A 15,551-nucleotide genomic window follows, 5' to 3' on the forward strand; every position below is an offset into this window, starting at 1 on the left:
ATTTCAAGGCCTTGTTTGTTATTGATCTTGTCTATTAAATTTGTATGCCTTGAGTGGCTTTGTATAGCTGTGTAATGGCCCTAGCTAGTGGGGGAAGTTCTTTGAGCGGTGTATAATTTGGCACCACGTCACTTATTTGCTTTCCCACTAATACTGGGCCATGTGGATTGTTTGTCCACGAATGACTGAATGGAATATAGTTTAGTAATATCTCTTTCGGCCTCTCTCTCTTCTTCCATAATTCATTACATGTTGTTATGAGAAGAGTCGACATACTAAAAAAAACATACACCGTTACATGTAAGTTTCTCTCATTGAAACGGGACGTTGTTGTGTTTCTCTCATTATAACGGACGTGGCTGCAGCACATACATATGCGCGCTAGTCAGTGGTGACATTAATTTGTTCTGGGTCTTCACTTTTTTGATCCTTTGAGCAGGACGGCCGATGTCTAACGGGGCCACGAGTACTTTCGTAATAGCAAACTTGCCCTTCCCTGTCATTGAATCTTTTGCTTTATTTTCATGAGAAAGAAAAAATACAGATGATTACATATACGTGCTCTGGCTCTCTCACAGTCAGTTGCATTTGTTCGATAGCTTGGAGAGCCTATGGACATTTTTTGTCCATACATGGTGGTACGAGGGACGTGGCTCCCCAAACACAGCACAACGTCTCAGTCACTGATTTCTGAGGTCCCATTTGTTCAAGGTTTTCACTTTGTGTTGTAGCTTGGCACTTGCATATGCACAACCAAAGAAGTGGCTCCCATTTAGAGATTTATGAAGTCCCACCATTTGTTCAAGGTTTTCTCTTTTTCATCTTTGTACGTATTGTAGCTCGGCAATTGCATGCACAACACAAGGAATTATTATCTGCATTTTTTGCTATTGTGACACTATATTCTGCTATATGTGTATTTGACGCTGCATCTCTCTTTTTTGTGTGTATATTACTAATACTCACATAAATTATGGAGTATTGAATTCGTTATATATTTATGATGAGGAAAATGTAAAGTCAATCGCGCGATTAATTTCTAGCTATTAATGCATATCTGTTTTATCATGGGGCCATAGGGACAGAGGGCCCCCTACTATAAATGTTTAGGTTTGAAGTCACTTGTATGTTTAGGTTCAAATAAATGGATATAGGGTTAGAAATCAGTTGTAGCAGTCCTCTTATGATGATCAAGGGAATTCTTAATGTTTAGGTTCAAATTTGTGGCTATTAAGCTCCATTTGGATGGAGGTATTTGAAATACATGATTTGGATATGATAACAAAGCTATTTTTGAAAATAAAATTAAAAAACAAAATTAAAAAACAAAAGATTAAATTTATTTGAAATAACTAGGTATTACATTTATTTAGAATGATTTTGAAATTACTATACATGCAATGAGTTATTTGGAATCTTTTTGTATTCTTCATGTCCGGCTTATTCAAAATCTTGACATACATGAATTATAGTAAACAAATAATTTAACCTTATAATCAAGCTGTGTGGGCTAGACGATGGCACAGGGCTCCCAAGATTTGGAATAATCAACCAAATGAACCATTAATCATTCCTATTTGCATGAATGCTTACATATATGCCCCGTATGATGGTATTATTTATAAAAAGAGTTTTGGAGGAGAAGAAATTGGCATTTTTACAATGTAACAAGTTGTTGAGATCAAAGCTAGTATGACATTTCCTAATTGTAAAACTAAGCATTATCTTTAGGCTTATACTAATATTCTTGAAGTTTTTCTCCATCTGATGACCCATCATCATCCTTTTCTTTGTATTTGTTTTGTGGCAACATGTTTAATTCTTGATAGAAGTATCAAAATTTGAAAATTGTTATATATGTATACATGTGAAAGACTTAGCTAATCACCCCAAAGGATTAAGACCTTAATTACACAAGTGTCCCTCCAGTCACATACTCAGTGAAGACTAAAGCTACCAGACCTAACATGGCCAACCTTCCATTCAACAACTCAGCATCTGACGTCATTATCCCATCTGATTTTGACTCCACGCTCACTCCTTTGAACAGAGGTATCAAAGATGCCACTGTTAGCAAAATACTAGTGCCAACGAACAACGAGACTCCACCGTTGGATATCTGAGAAAACACATCCTCGCCCTTGGATAGCTCTACTGCCACAACAGGGGAAATAAGCTTTACTAAAGGAGAAATATCAACTGGTAGCTCTACCTCTAAGCCCCAGCAAGGATACCCTCCTAACAAAATAGGAGACCATCAGAAACCAAAGACAGAGGATGTTTGGTCCCACATTAGCATGATAAGAATGTTTGTCATAAAACAGAGGATGTTTTTAGTAATAAGCTTTATTGGCCTTCTTCAACTAGAAAGTGTTTAGTGTCTAGTGTTTAGGCTTATTGGCCTCCTTCCTATTTTTGGCTTATTGGCCCTTATCACTAGCTTGATTACAAACAGAAAGCTTAATGCCTATTTATAGAGGGAACAAACCAAGTAGTAAAATCGGTTATTCTAGTAAACCGACATTAACTTGTAATTCCAGCCACATATTGTAGCTTCAATTAAGTTAGTGACTAATGTTTAGGGAATACATCCACCGACTTTGCATAAATTATTCTAGAAAATTCTCTGCTAGCTTGTAGAAGTCTCCACCAAATGTGCATTATTTTTTAACAACTTATAAGCTGGTTCAAGACTTTTCAACCTTAATGACTTCAGAGTGATAGACACGAAATAAACTATTTGTAGAATAAGTTATGATCGAAGACGATGGACTTGACTTCAAGTCATTACATTAATGGAAGTGGGTCCATGCATATGGACGCTGCTCCATGGACAAGAATGTGTGTGGTGATGATGATCAATGACTTTTAATCTGGTTCAAGACTTTTCAGCCTAAATGACTTCAGAGTGGTAAACATGAAATAAACTACTTGTAGAACAAGTTATGATCGAAGACGATAAACTTGACTTCAAGTCATTACATTAATGGAAGAGGGTCCATGCATTTGGGGAACCAAGACTTCTTTCATGTTAAGACTGACACTAATTATGAATTTTACAAGGTTCAACATATTTGTATCACCACGTTTCAAATATTTGTTCGAGAAGATGGAGGACATATGATCAAGACCTTATATTCAACTGTTCTTCCTGTGGATATTGAGGCTTGTGGTCGATTCATGCTCGCGTTTGGCTTCACTCCATAAGTTCTCTTCACATTTCTTGTGTTTTCATCAATAACATTAATTTGCCAGAGCTGAAACAAACCCCACCATTGCAAGCCTGCGTTGATTCTCTCCGGCGCTGGCCCACTGAGTGCGAGCAAGTCTGCAAATTTTGTGCTAGCCTGCCATAAATAAAACAATCTATGTCACCATATTCATGAACTTGGTTGTACACTAGTTATATAGAAATTGGTTCCTGATTGCCTGTGAGAGTTTCATGCTTTCTCCCTAATATCTAACATGTTATTTTGTTAAGTTTCAAATTTGAGTGATGTTTATTAACACGGTTAATTAATAGCCAGACAACATAACATGTCAACTATACCTGGGAAGGAAGAGGTGCAAGAATCGGTGGGCTTTTTTATGCATTTGTTACTGTAGACAGTTGCTCCTTCTGACCATCCTACAAATGAAAGATAATCAGACACAGTTCAATTAGTATGCCCTGTAGATGAAGTCTGATGAAGATGCACATAAATGAAAAGAAAAGCACGTAATATAACAAAGCTAGAGAGACTTGTTATAATTAATTACCTCGGCCACCATCGATCGTACCCTCATGTGGGAGTACATATGCAGAGCAGGCACGGAAATAAGGTGGTTGACTCGAACTGATTTGTTCTTCCCCGCTCCATGAGCCACCGAGTTATGAGCTACGAATATTGATTGCATGGAAGCTGATGCAGCCATCGTATGTATTTGTAAATTGTATATATGCTTCTTAAACAAACAGAGAGAGGAGATAAAAGATTTCAAGGCCTTGCTCGTTATTGATCTTGTCTATTAAATTTGTATGCCTTGAGTGGCTTTGTATAGCAGTGTAATGGCCCTAGCTAGTGGGGGAAGTTCTTTGAGCGGTGTATAATTTGGCACCACGTCACTTATTTGCTTTCCCACTAATACTGGGCCATGTGGATTGTTTGTCCACGAATGACTAAATGGAATATAGTTTAGTAATATCTCTTTTGGCCTCTCTCTCTTCTTCCATAATTCATCACACGTTGTTATGAGAAGAGTCGACATACTCAAAAAAACATACACCGTTACATGTAAGTTTCTCTCATTGAAATGGGACGTGGTTGTGTTTCTCTTGTTATAACAGACGTGGCTGCAGCACATACATATGCGCGCGCTAGTCAGTGGTGACATTAATTTGTTCGGGGTCTTCACTTTTTTTATCCTTTGAGCAGGACGGCCGATGTCTAACGGGGCCACGAGTACTTTCGTAATAGCAGACAAAGTTGCCCTTCCCTGTCATTGAATCTTTTGCTTTATTTTCATGAGAAAGAAAAAATACAGATGATTACATATACGTGCTCTGGCTCTCTCAGAGTCAGTTGCATTTGTTCGATAGCTTGGAGAGCCTTCTGGACATTTTTTGTTGTTTGTCCATACACGGTGGTACGAGGGACGTGGCTCCCCAAACACAGCACAACGTCTCAGTCACTGATTTCTGAGGTCCCATTTGTTCAAGGTTTTCACTTTGTATTGTAGCTTAGCACTTGCATATGCACCACACAAAGAATCTTAGCTGTATTCACGGATTCTTATAGGACAAAGCTAGTGTGATATTTCGTAATTGGAAAATTGAGTGACATTTCGTAATTGGCCCCAATAAATTCATGTTAATTTCACTGCGGGGTAGGATATATTAGCCTAAAAGGCATCCAAAGTGATTTTTCAGAAATTTTTTTTTATGATCCAGAAATTCTTTGAATTTATTTTTTTCTTATTTTGCCAACCCATATTACTTTTGGTTGCTTTTAATCCTTTCAAAAACAATGCCAATAAAGACACGTAGACCAATATCACACCACACCACACCTACTCCTTGGATGCCCTTCTTTCGGATATATTTCTTTTCTAGGTGTATACGTATAAGGTTCGGTTTGGAGTAATCAAACTCAGATGGAAGATCCCTATTTTAACATAGTCATCAAGCAACATGTGTTTGTTTTTCTTTCTATTGATGTGCGGAATCAAGAATTTTTTGACAGGTGGGCTAATTAAATTTTATTATTAGTTTACTAATTATTTTTTGGTGGAAGCTCTTTTTAAAATAATTATTTTTTTGGTACTTACCATTTCTATATTTTTAAAAAAAAATAAATGTATACATTAAATCATATAAACCATGCTAATTGTAAACGAGTACTATTATTTCTACTAACCTGTCCTATTTTCCTGCCCACCTTATTTTCCCACCCACCATATAAATTTGAAAAAACACAATCCTATCTTTCCACCCACCATTATTCTTAAAATACCCTTTAATTATTAATTCAAGCAAATTCTCTTTTTTGTTAACTTGTGAGTCATTTAAATTTAATCTAATGGTTGAAAAGAGCAATTGTTTGCTTTCATGGGAGAGATTTGACGACCAAAACAAAACTAATAGAACATATTTTCAACATGAGCATCTGATTACATTGGGATTTGCTCCATGGGAGGAGAAGACTTTTGCCATGTTCATCATTGGGATTTGCTAGCCTCCTCCTACAAGTGGGAGGAGTACATGACGACTCAGTTTTTGATGAAGAATCCGTCGTTCTGGCTCAAAACTTTTGGGAGATAAAATAGGAGGGAGAGGTTGAGGGGTGCTTTAGATTTGACGTTTGATCTTTGTGCTTTGGATTTTTTTAACTTTTTTTAATTTTAAGTTTGAGGCAATTGTTTTGTTTTTTAATCATTTTCCATAAGTCCTTAAAAGTCATTTTATGCAGGGGTAAATTTGTTTTTAAAATTTTGAAGATAAGGTGGGTGGGAAAATATGATAGGTGGGTTGAAATAGCAGCACTCTTGTAAACATAAGTAAAAAAAAATGAAATTAGAGCCATATTATTCACAAAATGGTGAATTTCATTTAGAAAAATGCTTCTCTTTTGGAGACAAATTAATGAAAAAATGATTAAAATTGATGTTGGGACAATCTTTGACAACAAATATACCTTTCACTATGCATATTGGTGTTGATAATGTATGAAATTGTATATTTTTTATTATTTATTTTTGGATTAAAATACTGAGCTATATGGTTTAAATTTATTTTTTCTTCCCAAAACCTTCCTGGGCTACAGCCCATGGCGGCCCACAATGTTTGATACTTGAGGAGAGAGACTAATTAAGTATTATCTCTTCATGATATTAAGGGTACGCATATTATGAAGATCGTGGAGTATGAAAAATGTGATATTCTTATAAAGATTCGTACAGAACAATTACATGTGGAAAACTTCAACAACAATGATTAAGAACTACACTAGGGTTCCTCCCTTCACAAACTCAGTGAAGGCCAAAGCTACCAGGCCTAACATGGCCAACCTTCCATTCCACAGCTCAGCATCTGAAGTCATTATCCCATCTGATTTCGACTCCACGCTCACCCCTTTGAACAGAGGAATCACTGATGCCACCGATAGCAAAATGCTTGTGGCAAGGAACACGGACACTCCACCGTCGGATATCTGAGCAAACACATCCTGCCCCTTGGATAGCTCCACTGCCATAGCTGAAACAAACCCCACCATTGCAAGCCTGCCGTTGATCCTCTCTGGGGCTGGGCCACTGAATGCAAACACGTCGGAGAACTTTGTGCTAACCTTAGGACTACGCTTAGGAGAAGGAGTAGGTGTAGGAGGTGGTGGAGGAATTTTAGATGCCTCTGGTGTTGTAGATGGTTGCTCTTCCTGACCATTCTGCAAATGAAACATTAATTAATCATGGTTAATTAGGATCATTAATTTAGTTACTACAGCTAAAACTGCACATAACCCAAAAGACAAATACAATTAAGGCACCAAGCTAGATGCTTAATAATAAATTACCTCTGCCATGGAACGTACCCTCAGTTGAGGGTACCTGTGGGATGTTGGTGCATATTTAGCAGGAACCAGGTGGCTCACTCTCACTGATCCACTCTTTCCAGCTCCATAAACCACTGAGTTTGCTAGGATTGATTGCATGGAAGCTGAGGCAGCCATTGTAGTAATTTATGCTTCAATGAAAGACTTGAAGAGATATAGAAAGACTTTAAGGCTTGGTTGTTCTGGAGATCTTGTTTATTTAATTTGCATGCCTTGAGTGGCGTTTTATAGGGTAATTGCCCTAGAGGGGGAAGCTCATGACCGGAATATTTTGGCACCACGTCACTCATTTGCCTCCCCAGTAAGAATTTGCCCCGTGGGTTTTCTTGTCCACACATGGTGGAGTGAGAGACGTGGCAGCTGCAGATACCACTATGCAGCAGCCGGTGATTTCTGAGGTCACATTTGTTCAGGCTCTTCACTTTTTTTGAGGATTTAAGCTAAATCAGTAATGGCAGACAGAAAAAAAGGGAGATGGTTTCTTGTTCTGTCAATGTCATTTGTTTGATAGCTTGGAAGGCTTTCTGGGCATTTATGGCTGTCTTGTCCTTACATGGTGGTAGGAGGGACGTGGCTCCCCTCACACAGCACAACGTTATAGTCAGAGATTTTGAGGTCCCGCCGTTTGTTTCAAGGACAAGGTATCTTAGCTGTATACAATTGAAGTTGAAATATCAAACGTTTGATAAATCAGAAAAGGATGTAAATTGTTAATCATGAATGTTCTAGATTAGACTCACAATTTAGGGTTCGATTATGTGACTGCCCTGATGGAGAAGCCATGCCAGAGCTAATTGTGGAACAGTGCATGCATGCTTTGCAGCAAGGTTGGCAAGTCTGTTGTAGAGAAGTTTATTCTTTTCCAAATTCTCCCCATTGAATCTTGGATGCATAGACTGGGACAAGAACAGCAATGTGAATTTGAAAAAGGCACTAAAATAAAATATGAATCTGGTTTAGAAGAAGATTATGAAAATAAGAACTCATCATCATTTGTTCAAGTCACATACCAACAAACTATCTGCAGGCAAGCTCTCCAAAACTGCCTTCCCACCAAAGAACCCACGTCCAAGTGGGCTATAAGATACTATCCCAATTCCAAGCTTCCTGTAAGTAAAAGTGGTATCAACAATCTTCACCTAGGCAACTAAACTTGTGAATCTGACTTTGCAAAACTTAGAGGTGAAAAATAAGAAACCGGCAAAGGGGAATGATCTCGTTTTCAATTTCACGAGTCCACAGAGAATATTCCATTTGTACAGCAGTGATGGGATGAACAGCATGGGCTCTGCTTATTGTGTCTGCACTTGCTTCTGATAGACCAATGTATCTTATCTTTCCTTCATTTACCAGCTTCTTAAGCTCCCCCATCTTTCTCACAAAACATAATTCCAATCAGAACAGTCATAATGATAGATAGACAGGATCATAAATGGAATGAAAAAAGTCTCTGGATGTTTAGCTTACAGTATCCTCAATTGGCACTGAAACATCAATACGGTGCTGATAGTACAGATCAATGTAGTTGACATCCAGCCGCTTAAGACTAGCTTCACAGCATGTTCTTACATATTCTGGGGTCCCATTCACCCCAAATTGAAAACCGTCGGAACTGATAATGCCAAATTTTGTAGCTAATTTAACCTTTTCTCTAGGAAGCTGTTTCAAAGCCTGGAAATACAAGAAGATTAAATGAATTCTTTAAGAAATTTCTACCAAAACCTTCCCACTTTTACAAACATGTCTTATCAAACATATTACTGAAATCCCACGATGGGTTACTTAACATGCTGCATATCTGCAAAGAAAACACAAGGTAAATAATGTGGTATTGCTTTTCTTTTTCCTCTTTATATTGCCACTCAACCCCTGAACAAAGTGAAACAGAGAACTGCAATGGAAATGCCAACTTAGGAATGACCAAAGATGCTTAGTTCAAGTGTTCATCCAAAATTAGAAGCCTTGATTCAAATTTGACAAAAACTAGAAAGAAAAGTACCTTTCCAACCATGATTTCATTATCATGATTATCACCATAAATATCTGAAGTATCAAAGAAGGTGATGCCCTTACTAAATGCTTCCTTAATAACTGAACATCCAGCTTCATGGGAGAGAGGAGCGTTGTATATTCCTGATAATCCACCACATCCAAAACCCAATCTAGAAACCTACAGTCCAGAAGAAAATCCATGAAGAGAAAAGAATAGCAAGTTCTTGAGCCCCATGAGCTAAATACCAATTTCCAATGAAGTATATACCAAACCAAATCAAACAAAAAATTTGTGTCTAAATTACCCACAAATGCAAGACTTATTTGTCAAAAACACTAAAAAGATTGGACCTTTTGTCTTTTGAGCTTGAAGATAAATCAATCAGTAAGTGATCATCCTGTACCCATCTGTGGTAGATGATTGTCATAACCCATCAAAGATGCTGAAAGTCTGAAACTCAGTTTTTGTACCCAGTAGATGAAAAATTGAAATTTAGACTGTTCTCAAAGTTTTCTGATCGAATCCATAAACCTTAAACACATCACATATTCCTAAACTGTTTTTCAATCAAATTACTACAGTGAACTGAAACCGGAAATAAAAATTACTACAGTGACAGATTCTGTTCTTTAATGTTTCAGATAGGTCCAAGTTGATAGCAAAATGTAGTTGACTCCTCATACAGATCAATGTGAGAGAAGGAAATAAAAAATAAAACATCACCTTCAATCCCTGGCTGCCCAGTTGAACTCTTGGGATCTGAGTTTGGGACGTGTCCTCCATTTCCAACTAAAGCAGAGCGTAGCTGGAGATGGTTCTACAATGAAGAACTAGCTTGCAATTTCAGGTGGCATGTTTATTTCTCACCAACTTCAATACTTCTAAAAGGGGCCACTTTGCAGTAGACAGACATTGACTTTACTTATTTATTCGGTTTACTGTCAGCAACTGACCCCTCAGTACTTTGCTGTTGAGGAGAAAAACATTAAAAGATAATACATGTGAGACTAACTGTCTATATGGAGATCCATTATTTTATTAACCTTAAAACTAATATTAAATGTTTTATATTTTATAAAAAAACCAAACTAAGCATGTTTACTTCCCATTCCACTTCAAATGTTTGCCTCATCAAAAGTTCACTATGAAAGCATCTATGCCTCACACTTTTCAGCAAGACAATTTTGGTTTAATAGATACATCCTCCCTTGCAGATAGTTTGACTTAAATTGTGTCACTGTGTACTGTTTTCATGCTCAAATGTGCATCAATGCATGACTAGAGATAATTTGATATGTCAAAACCCTTGTCTGAATTTGAAAGGAGATTGGCATACAAACAGAACCAGAAAACAATAACCAACTGACCATCAATTTAGGGATACAATTTGCAAGTGTAACTAAGGAAACCAGAATGGTTAGCATACTAACAAATAAAAAGTTATTTACTGAAGGCTTGCGCTTTGCTGTTAAATTCCGTAGTTTTGATTACTTTGCTGGGGTATTTGCATAGTGCCAGACATATTTGGCAAAAAGTGCAAATTCTCTGTCACCACAAACTTCATCAATGGGAACAGCATCACAAATTTCTTTCAAATCCTCTTCTGTAAGCATTACATCCAATGATCTAATATTGATATCAAGGTTCTTAACCTGAGTGGTCCCTGTATATTCAAAGTAGAAAATTAATTAAAGTCTTTATTTTTAAAAAACCTACAATATTGACATAGCATTATATTATCAAGAGAAAGAGTCAAACATACCAGGGATTGGGACTATATAATTGTCCTGATGGAGAAGCCATGCCAGAGCTAATTGAGCAACCGTGCATGCATGCTTTGCAGCAAGGTTGGCAAGTTTGCCATAGAGAAGTTTGTTCTTTTCCAAATTCTCCCCATTGAACCTGGGGTGTGTATACTGGGACAAGATCACAGCAATGTGAGTTTAATTTAAAAGGTGATTTCTCTAATAAATTAAATAAGTCTATGCAACAAATTAAACAAGCTTTATACCAGCAAACTCTCTGCAGACAAGCTCTCTACCACTGCCTTACCACCAAAAAACCCTCGGCCGAGGGGGCTATATGATACTATCCCAATTCCAAGTTGCCTGTAAAGTTTAGAGGTCTCAACTTGGTGACATCAATAATATTCTCCCCTCCGCTCAGATTTTGCAATACAATTAAATCCAAGTTTTTTAAAGCAAATTTGACAATGCAGAATTAAGAGGTGAGAGTATTAACAAACCTGCAAAGTGGAATTATCTCGTTTTCGATTTCACGACACCACAGAGAATACTCCATTTGTACAGCAGTGATTGGATGAACAGCATGAGCTCTTCTTATTGTGTCAACACTAGCTTCTGATAGACCAATGTATCTTATCTTTCCTTCATTTACCAGCTTCTTAAGCTCCCCAATCTTCCTCACATAAGATAATTCAAAATATATGTAGCCATCAAGATATAAAGATATAGATATTGTTGACCTTGTATGTTCATTGAGACATTGGATAGAAGAATGATAAAGGGAAAAGGTCTCTTAATGCTTACAGTGTCCTCGATCGGCACTGAAACATCAACACGGTGCTGATAGTACAGATCGATATAGTTGACGTCCAGCCGCTTAAGACTAGCTTCACAGCATGCTCTGACATATTCAGGGGTCCCCCTCACTCCAAATTGATAGTTGTCCGACATGACAATGCCAAACTTTGTAGCCAATTGAACATTTTCTCGAGGAAGCTGTTTCAAAACCTGAAAATACAAGAAGAGTAAAGGAATTCTCTAACGATTTTCTACCCAAGTTTTCCCACTTTTAGATAGCATGTCTTATCAAACTTTATGTTGTATTGCTTTTCTTTTACTCTTTAAGCAAGAGTTCATCAAATCTCATCTTGCATTCAAATTTTAAAAAAATTAAGAACAGTACCTTTGCAAGCAAGAATTCATTATGATGATTTTGGCCATAAAGATCTGAAGTATCAAAGAAAGTGATACCCCTGTTGAATGCTTCCTCAATAACTGAGCACGCAGCTTCATCAAAGAGAGGAGCTTTGTTACCGCTGTATATTCCAGATAGTCCTCCACATCCAAAACCCAGTCTAGAAACCTACATTGCAGAAAAGACCCATGAGGAGAAAGGAACAGTGAGTTTCTTTATAAGTAACAACCAATTAATAATTTTCCCACGTGGACTAAATGCCAATTTTCAATGAAGTATATACCAAACTGTTGCAAAGGACTGGCTAAATCTGAAATTAGCCTTTGATTATGTAATGTGTTTTTTTCTTTCTAAGTGAGTGCAATCCAGTTGTACAAACAGTTGTATGATTCAGGGCACTAAAATCAGAGAAGACTCACTCTCTAGTTCTCAAATACCAAGTCAAACAAAATTTTTGTTTCTACTGTTACCCACAAATGCAAGACTTAAATAATCAAAGCACCAAGAAACTGAAAATCAAATAGCTACAGTGAACTGATTAGAAAACGACTGAAAATCAGCCTGGCAATCTCAGCATGATGGGAATGAATGTTGATAAACTGTGACAGATGCTGCTCTTAATTGTTTCAGATAGTTCTAAAATGATCAGAATAATATAGTTGACTTTATACACATCAATATGATAGAGAAAAACAAGCTTACCTCCAATCCTTGACTACCCAGTTTAACTAATGGCATTTGAACTTGAGGCTTGTCCTCCATTCTCAGCAAACCCAGAGTGTAGCTGGAGATAGTTCTACAATGAAAAACTTGCTTACATGTAACCAGAGAAACTAGCTTACTTGTTCAGTAATACTTCTCACCAACTACAAGGCACCAGACACTGACTCTATTTATTTATTTGTTTTTCTTGACTTATTGGAAGCAACTTGCAGTGCATTAATTAGAGAAATCAAATTGTCTATTCTTTATGTTAAGAACATCCATTCTTATAACAACATGTGAAAAATGATACAAGAAGAAAGAAAAAAAAAATCCAAATAGACAGCTGTTTTTAGATTTATTACAAGTTGAACAACTGTCTATCATGTGGGAACAAACTGTCATTTAGCCATACTTGAGGTTTAAATTAATAAACCTCATATTGCATGTTAATTTTGTGCTCTACAAGTGTCAACATCTGCTATGGCTTCCTATGGGTAGAAACTAACAGAACAGTCATAACTTCAGTTTGAATTGAAAGCTCCTAAACATACAAGGAGATTGGCATACGGTTGAGCTACCAAAAGCATTTTTAGGCATATAAACAGAACCAGCACACAATGACCAGACATTTAGAGATAAAACTTGTTTGCTTAGAAGAAGTAGCAGACATACCTACTAGCAATTAGTCGGAAGAGATCCCAAGTCCGAAATCCCCCATTAATTAAAGAAGAAACAAACAAGTAGCTGACATATATAAAATATATGCAAAAGATGAAGTATTAATGAAAGGTACAAAACTCCCTAAAAAGAAGGACATGATTTTTATTTGTTTCAAATCTTCACGTTGAATCTATTACACTTTCTCACTAATTTTGTGGTAAAGACACAGTGAGCTTACCAATTCCAAACACAACAGATACTAAAACATGATCCAAACTATGACCAACCAAATCTCGGCAAATTCTCTCTGTATCTACTTTTGTACTCTCAATGGCCTATGGCTATCCAATACAAGAGGACTGCTGAGCAGTTTTGTCATATTTTCCTCCTTTACCTTCGCTTCATCTTCAATGCTGTGTAAAGTATAGCAGTTATTACGACACCGGCAGACATTAGCAGCTTAGGCCAATGCAGCAGCCCTAGGGCCTTTGATGGCATCTCCACTTTCAACTCAGTCTCTTTTGATTCTTCCACGTTAACTAGTTCCTGCAATTCATGAATCTCATTCTTTTCCTTCTCAACTTCAGTTTTTGTTTCTTCTTCAAGTTCAGCAATGGTCTTCCCCTTATCAAGTTCTGCTTCCTTAATAACACCAAGTTTACCTTCCATATACTCAGAAAGCACCTTTAATCCCTGCATCTTTCTTTGCTCTCCATCTATCTGTGCTTCGAGAGACAAATTCTCGAATGTAATCTCAACGTTTTTCTTTTCCAGCTCTCCAAGTTCTCTCTGCATAGGTACTTGATCAGCTTCCAGAATTCTCTCCCAGTCACCTATAGAGAGACTCATTGTCTTTGAATTTATCTGGGGATATCTCACCATGTCCTCAACCGAAGCTCGCACCCGACGTTCAATCTTTAGGCCAAGAGACTCTAGGTCCAGCTGATCTGCTCTCATGATAGCCTCTTTGATATCCCTCCATTCTTGATTCGATTCATCAGCCTCTCCTAATGTCACGTCATCTGCTCTCTTTCCAAACTCAAAATTTTGATCTGTGACTCCTCCTGAACCAGATAAACTCGACCCTGAACCAGAACCAATCTGCTCTTTCTCAGAAATTTCAGGAACAAGATTATTGAGGTCTTGTTGATCAGTAACTACCCCTTTCCCATTTTCAGTCTTTTCTTGTCCACCCACTGATACTGACCCAGTTATCAAACCCAGATTCTCATCCGAACCCACCATTTTTTCATTCAAGAACACTGATTCCACAACCTCTCCTTTCACAATCTCATCTGAACCCACAATCTCCTTCCCATCTCCTTCAGAACTACAAGAATGCCTCAATTCTGAACCAGCAGCGTGTTTCTGTTCAGCAATTTCAGAATGAAGAGGAGGATTGAGGCCTTGCTGATCAGCAACTGCCCCATCTTCAGTACTGTTCTCTTTTCCACACACTGACCCATCTTCAGTACTGTTCTCTTTTCCATTCAAGAACTTTGCTTTCACAATATCTTCTTCTTCACTTTTCAACCCTTCAGTTCTACCCAGCAAAACCCCACTCATATTTGGACTTTTTTCTTCCTCAACCACCAACTCAGTACGCTGGTCACGACCCACAATTCCTTCAGTCGAGATCGATGCGCTGCCCTTATCATCCATGGTGGATTTTTTCAGTTCTGCTGTCGCTTGAAGAACTTCAAGATCAAGACTTTGAGAATCTTGATTGGGGACTCCACTTTCTTCTCTCTGATCAGTAATGTTCTCGTTTTCCATGATAATTCTTACCAAGAAAACTATAAACCCTAGAAAAAAGCTCAGTAAGAAACTTGATTTTAGATTCTCAGAAGGTGAAGAAAGAACTCTACGGTTACTGGATTGACCAAAAAACAGAGTTTGTTACGGGTTCTGGCTTGGTGCATAAAATAAGAGCCAGAGGTTTATAACAAAGGCGCGGTTTCTCCGTTGCACATCTTGACCGTTGGTTTCAAGTTCCAACCAACGGTGAAGATTAAAACACTCACTTAAAGAAATCCAGCGACACTATTTGGCCCAGTTTAGCATGTCGTATGGATCAAAGGACAGAACGACATGTTTTATTCATTGAAAAATCGACTGAAAGTATTGGTCATGAAAAGTAGTTGATGTGCATACCCAGCATTGGA

At 37.6% G+C, this 15,551-nt stretch overlaps 4 protein-coding genes and 1 pseudogene across 7 annotated transcripts; all 5 read right to left on the bottom strand.

Annotated features, from left to right (window-relative positions):
• Positions 1-1,828: 1,828 nt before the first annotated feature.
• LOC103323983 (early light-induced protein 2, chloroplastic-like) lies at positions 1,829-4,126 on the bottom strand (annotated as a pseudogene). Its single transcript, XR_016124506.1, has 4 exons — positions 3,760-4,126; positions 3,551-3,628; positions 3,243-3,347; positions 1,829-2,154 (listed from the first exon to the last, which is right to left on the bottom strand). The product of XR_016124506.1 is annotated as an early light-induced protein 2, chloroplastic-like (transcript).
• Positions 4,127-6,401: 2,275 nt separating this feature from the next.
• LOC103323982 (early light-induced protein 1, chloroplastic-like) lies at positions 6,402-7,298 on the bottom strand. Its single transcript, XM_089046974.1, has 2 exons — positions 7,050-7,298; positions 6,402-6,920 (listed from the first exon to the last, which is right to left on the bottom strand). The coding sequence occupies exons 1-2, from the start codon at positions 7,203-7,205 to the stop codon at positions 6,480-6,482; spliced, it is 597 nt and encodes a 198-aa protein (XP_088903100.1). The 5' UTR covers positions 7,206-7,298; the 3' UTR covers positions 6,402-6,479.
• Positions 7,299-7,449: 151 nt separating this feature from the next.
• LOC103323980 (perakine reductase-like) lies at positions 7,450-9,945 on the bottom strand. Its single transcript, XM_089046973.1, has 7 exons — positions 9,805-9,945; positions 9,088-9,258; positions 8,556-8,759; positions 8,287-8,459; positions 8,099-8,195; positions 7,829-7,984; positions 7,450-7,738 (listed from the first exon to the last, which is right to left on the bottom strand). Exons 1-6 carry the CDS (start codon positions 9,862-9,864, stop codon positions 7,832-7,834), a joined length of 858 nt encoding a protein of 285 aa, XP_088903099.1. The 5' UTR covers positions 9,865-9,945; the 3' UTR covers positions 7,450-7,738; positions 7,829-7,831.
• LOC103323981 (perakine reductase-like) lies at positions 9,903-12,952 on the bottom strand. 3 transcript variants are annotated; one of them, XR_016124507.1, is made up of 8 exons: positions 12,724-12,946; positions 12,010-12,189; positions 11,631-11,834; positions 11,327-11,499; positions 11,093-11,189; positions 10,844-10,997; positions 10,512-10,744; positions 9,903-10,048 (listed from the first exon to the last, which is right to left on the bottom strand). XR_016124507.1 is itself a non-coding variant. In XM_089046972.1 (8 exons), exons 1-8 carry the CDS (start codon positions 12,781-12,783, stop codon positions 10,000-10,002), a joined length of 1,089 nt encoding a protein of 362 aa, XP_088903098.1. In that variant the 5' UTR covers positions 12,784-12,952; the 3' UTR covers positions 9,907-9,999. The 3 variants fall into 3 exon arrangements, 2 of the variants coding, with proteins under 2 accessions (XP_088903098.1, XP_008224233.2); XM_089046972.1 differs by having other exon boundaries at positions 9,907-10,048; positions 10,573-10,744; positions 12,724-12,952; XM_008226011.3 differs by having other exon boundaries at positions 9,915-10,048; positions 10,530-10,744; positions 12,724-12,948.
• Positions 12,953-13,528: 576 nt separating this feature from the next.
• On the bottom strand, positions 13,529-15,307 carry LOC103323979 (uncharacterized). Its single transcript, XM_008226009.3, has one exon. The coding sequence runs from the start codon at positions 15,160-15,162 to the stop codon at positions 13,777-13,779; it is 1,386 nt and encodes a 461-aa protein (XP_008224231.2). The 5' UTR covers positions 15,163-15,307; the 3' UTR covers positions 13,529-13,776.
• Positions 15,308-15,551: the final 244 nt, after the last annotated feature.

The sequence above is a fragment of the Prunus mume genome, linkage group LG2 (genome assembly GCF_029339155.1).
Source record: "Prunus mume cultivar Tortuosa linkage group LG2, ASM2933915v1, whole genome shotgun sequence".
NCBI classification, from domain to species: Eukaryota; Viridiplantae; Streptophyta; class Magnoliopsida; order Rosales; family Rosaceae; genus Prunus; species Prunus mume.

Coding starts and splice junctions, on each gene's coding strand:
- LOC103323982 (XM_089046974.1), bottom strand. CDS start 7,205: ATGGCTGCCTCAGCTTCCATGCAATCAATCCTAGCAAACTCAGTGGTT. Junction 6,921..7,049: donor GGGTACGTTCCATGGCAGAG/GTAATTTATTAT, acceptor TTTCATTTGCAG/AATGGTCAGGAAGAGCAACC.
- LOC103323980 (XM_089046973.1), bottom strand. CDS start 9,864: ATGGAGGACACGTCCCAAACTCAGATCCCAAGAGTTCAACTGGGCAGC. Junction 8,760..9,087: donor ATGAAATCATGGTTGGAAAG/GTACTTTTCTTT, acceptor TTGTATTTCCAG/GCTTTGAAACAGCTTCCTAG. Junction 8,196..8,286: donor GAGATCATTCCCCTTTGCCG/GTTTCTTATTTT, acceptor TTTTACTTACAG/GAAGCTTGGAATTGGGATAG.
- LOC103323981 (XM_089046972.1), bottom strand. CDS start 12,783: ATGGAGGACAAGCCTCAAGTTCAAATGCCATTAGTTAAACTGGGTAGT. Junction 11,835..12,009: donor ATGAATTCTTGCTTGCAAAG/GTACTGTTCTTA, acceptor TTGTATTTTCAG/GTTTTGAAACAGCTTCCTCG. Junction 11,190..11,326: donor GAGATAATTCCACTTTGCAG/GTTTGTTAATAC, acceptor TAAACTTTACAG/GCAACTTGGAATTGGGATAG.
- LOC103323979 (XM_008226009.3), bottom strand. CDS start 15,162: ATGGAAAACGAGAACATTACTGATCAGAGAGAAGAAAGTGGAGTCCCC.